The sequence below is a fragment of the Theobroma cacao genome, unplaced genomic scaffold, assembly GCF_000208745.1.
Source record: "Theobroma cacao cultivar B97-61/B2 unplaced genomic scaffold, Criollo_cocoa_genome_V2, whole genome shotgun sequence".
Taxonomy (NCBI): domain Eukaryota; kingdom Viridiplantae; phylum Streptophyta; class Magnoliopsida; order Malvales; family Malvaceae; genus Theobroma; species Theobroma cacao.
Window position 1 is genome coordinate 1 of NW_017235049.1, and position 2,206 is coordinate 2,206.

General features: G+C 36.1%; 1 protein-coding gene across 1 annotated transcript; it reads left to right on the plus strand.

Moving 5' to 3' along the window:
- Positions 1–8: 8 nt before the first annotated feature.
- LOC18596426 (glutathionyl-hydroquinone reductase YqjG) lies at positions 9–1,887 on the plus strand. The gene is made up of 5 exons (XM_018129913.1): positions 9–235; positions 327–503; positions 612–836; positions 954–1,082; positions 1,279–1,887. The coding sequence occupies exons 1-5, from the start codon at positions 23–25 to the stop codon at positions 1,510–1,512; spliced, it is 978 nt and encodes a 325-aa protein (XP_017985402.1). The 5' UTR covers positions 9–22; the 3' UTR covers positions 1,513–1,887.
- The last annotated feature ends 319 nt before the right edge of the window (positions 1,888–2,206 follow it).

Consider the following 2,206-nt stretch of genomic DNA (forward strand, 5'->3'; position numbering starts at 1 on the left):
CATTTTTCAGCGCACTTTTCAAATGGCTCAATCTGCACTGGATGAAATGTCAGATTCTGGGGCTTTTATGAGAACTGCTTCAACATTTCGTAATATCATCTCTCGTGACCCAAATTCTCGGTTTCCTCCTGAGTCAGGAAGGTATCATCTGTATGTATCTTATGCTTGCCCTTGGGCTTCGAGGTGCCTTGCATACTTGAAGATCAAAGGGCTTGACAAAGCGATCAGTTTTACGGTTGGTGAATCATGTTATGACTTTTAAGCTATTGTAGTTCGACTCAATCTGTCGATAAGCTAACTATCTTTTTCCTTCAATTGCTGAACAGTCAGTCAAACCTATATGGGAGAGAACAAAGGAAACTGATGAGCATATGGGATGGGTTTTTCCCACCTCTATTACAGAAGAGCCAGGTGCTGAACCTGACCCTTTTAATGGAGCAAAGAGTATAAGGGAACTATATGAGCTTGCAAGTACAAACTATACTGGGAAGTACACAGTTCCTGTAAGTTCAAAAATTAAAAGCACTTTCCAGCTCTCTTTTGCTCTGTTTTATTGTTTCTTGTCGATGTTTAAGACTTTTAATTCTTCTGGTGCTTTATGTTTTTTATAGGTTCTATGGGACAAGAAATTCAAGACTATTGTTAGTAATGAGAGTGCAGAGATAATCCGCATGCTTAATACTGAATTCAATGATATAGCAGAGAATCCTGCTTTGGACCTATATCCTCCTCATTTGAGAGCTGAAATTGATGAGACAAATGAATGGATATACAGTGGAATAAATAATGGTGTTTACAAATGTGGGTTTGCAAGAAAGCAAGGGCCTTATGATGAGGTACTTTTTATGTTGTAGTTTTTCTTCTTTTTAATGTGGGACTTCTTGGTCTTTACATTCTTGAAGGAGCTCGTCCTTTATAAATTCTTTTCTTAAGTATATTCATTGGACCATCAGGCTGTAAAACAATTATATGAAGCTTTGGACAAATGTGAGAAGATTCTTTCCAAGCAGCGGTACATTTGTGGAAACATTCTGACTGAGGCTGATGTTCGACTTTTTGTTACCCTCATAAGATTTGATGAGGTATTTATTTGCCCATTCTGCTTTCTAATATTTGATATATTTCTTTTAGTTTAGAACATCTTAATCTTTCACATTTTTTTTTCAAATAGTTATATTATTGTCAGGCAAAGGAAAAGGTTCCATTTTTCTTTTCAGAAAAAAAAAAAAAGGAAACGCCTTAAGATGCATTTTGACAATGAGTTTGTTGTTCTTACAGGTCTATGCAGTTAATTTCAAGTGCAACAAGAAGCTTCTGCGGGAGTACCCAAATTTGTTCAACTATACCAAAGACATTTACCAAATTCCTGGCATAAGCGGTACAGTGAATGTGCAACACATCAAGAAGACTTACTATGGAAGCCATCCTTCTATAAATCCTTTTGGGATAATTCCTCTGGGCCCAAATATTGATTATTCTTCTCCACATGACCGAGCTAGATTTTCTGCATAGACTGTATGTATCCCAGACTGTAAGCTGTTCTGTATTTTGGTGGGTGATGCAGTGATGGTTGTTGTTGGTATAGACAACTTCTCTCCTCACATCTGTGAAGATGAGTTAATTCTCAAAAAAGGAGGTATCTACTCTCTTAGATAAAGGTTTTTACAACATAGTAGTATTTTTTTTTTTAACACAATTGAAGGAAAAAGAAAAGAAGAGTAACAAAGTTGTAATGTTGGTCACTTCACTATGCTCTTTGTTGTATCAGAATAATGCCTGTCTCTACAAATACACTACAAGCATATTATGTCATATACCTCTGATGTTTCCAGTGCATGTAAAGAAGTTTTCTCTTTGGTAATAAACTGTCTTCTCTTCATCTTTTCAGGCCTTGTTATCATTCGTGATAAAACATAACGAAATATTCATTCTCAGTTACGGAACTTTTTTTTCTTTGGTTGAATGGCTGGGACAGTTGAAGTTTTCTGTTAATATGCTACTAGAACACTGGATTTTAATGTGGGATAAATAGTTGAGGTTAGAAGAACTGAACTTTGCGATCAATGTTTTAGGTGAAACTTTTGTTTGGCACTAGATGTGTTTTTAATCATCCAGCAGAAACAGTGGAAACAACAACAGCATGGTGGGTTTTGCCCTTATCTTTGTGAGGAGCAGTGGCAGTTGATTTATTCATTTATGTGAATAG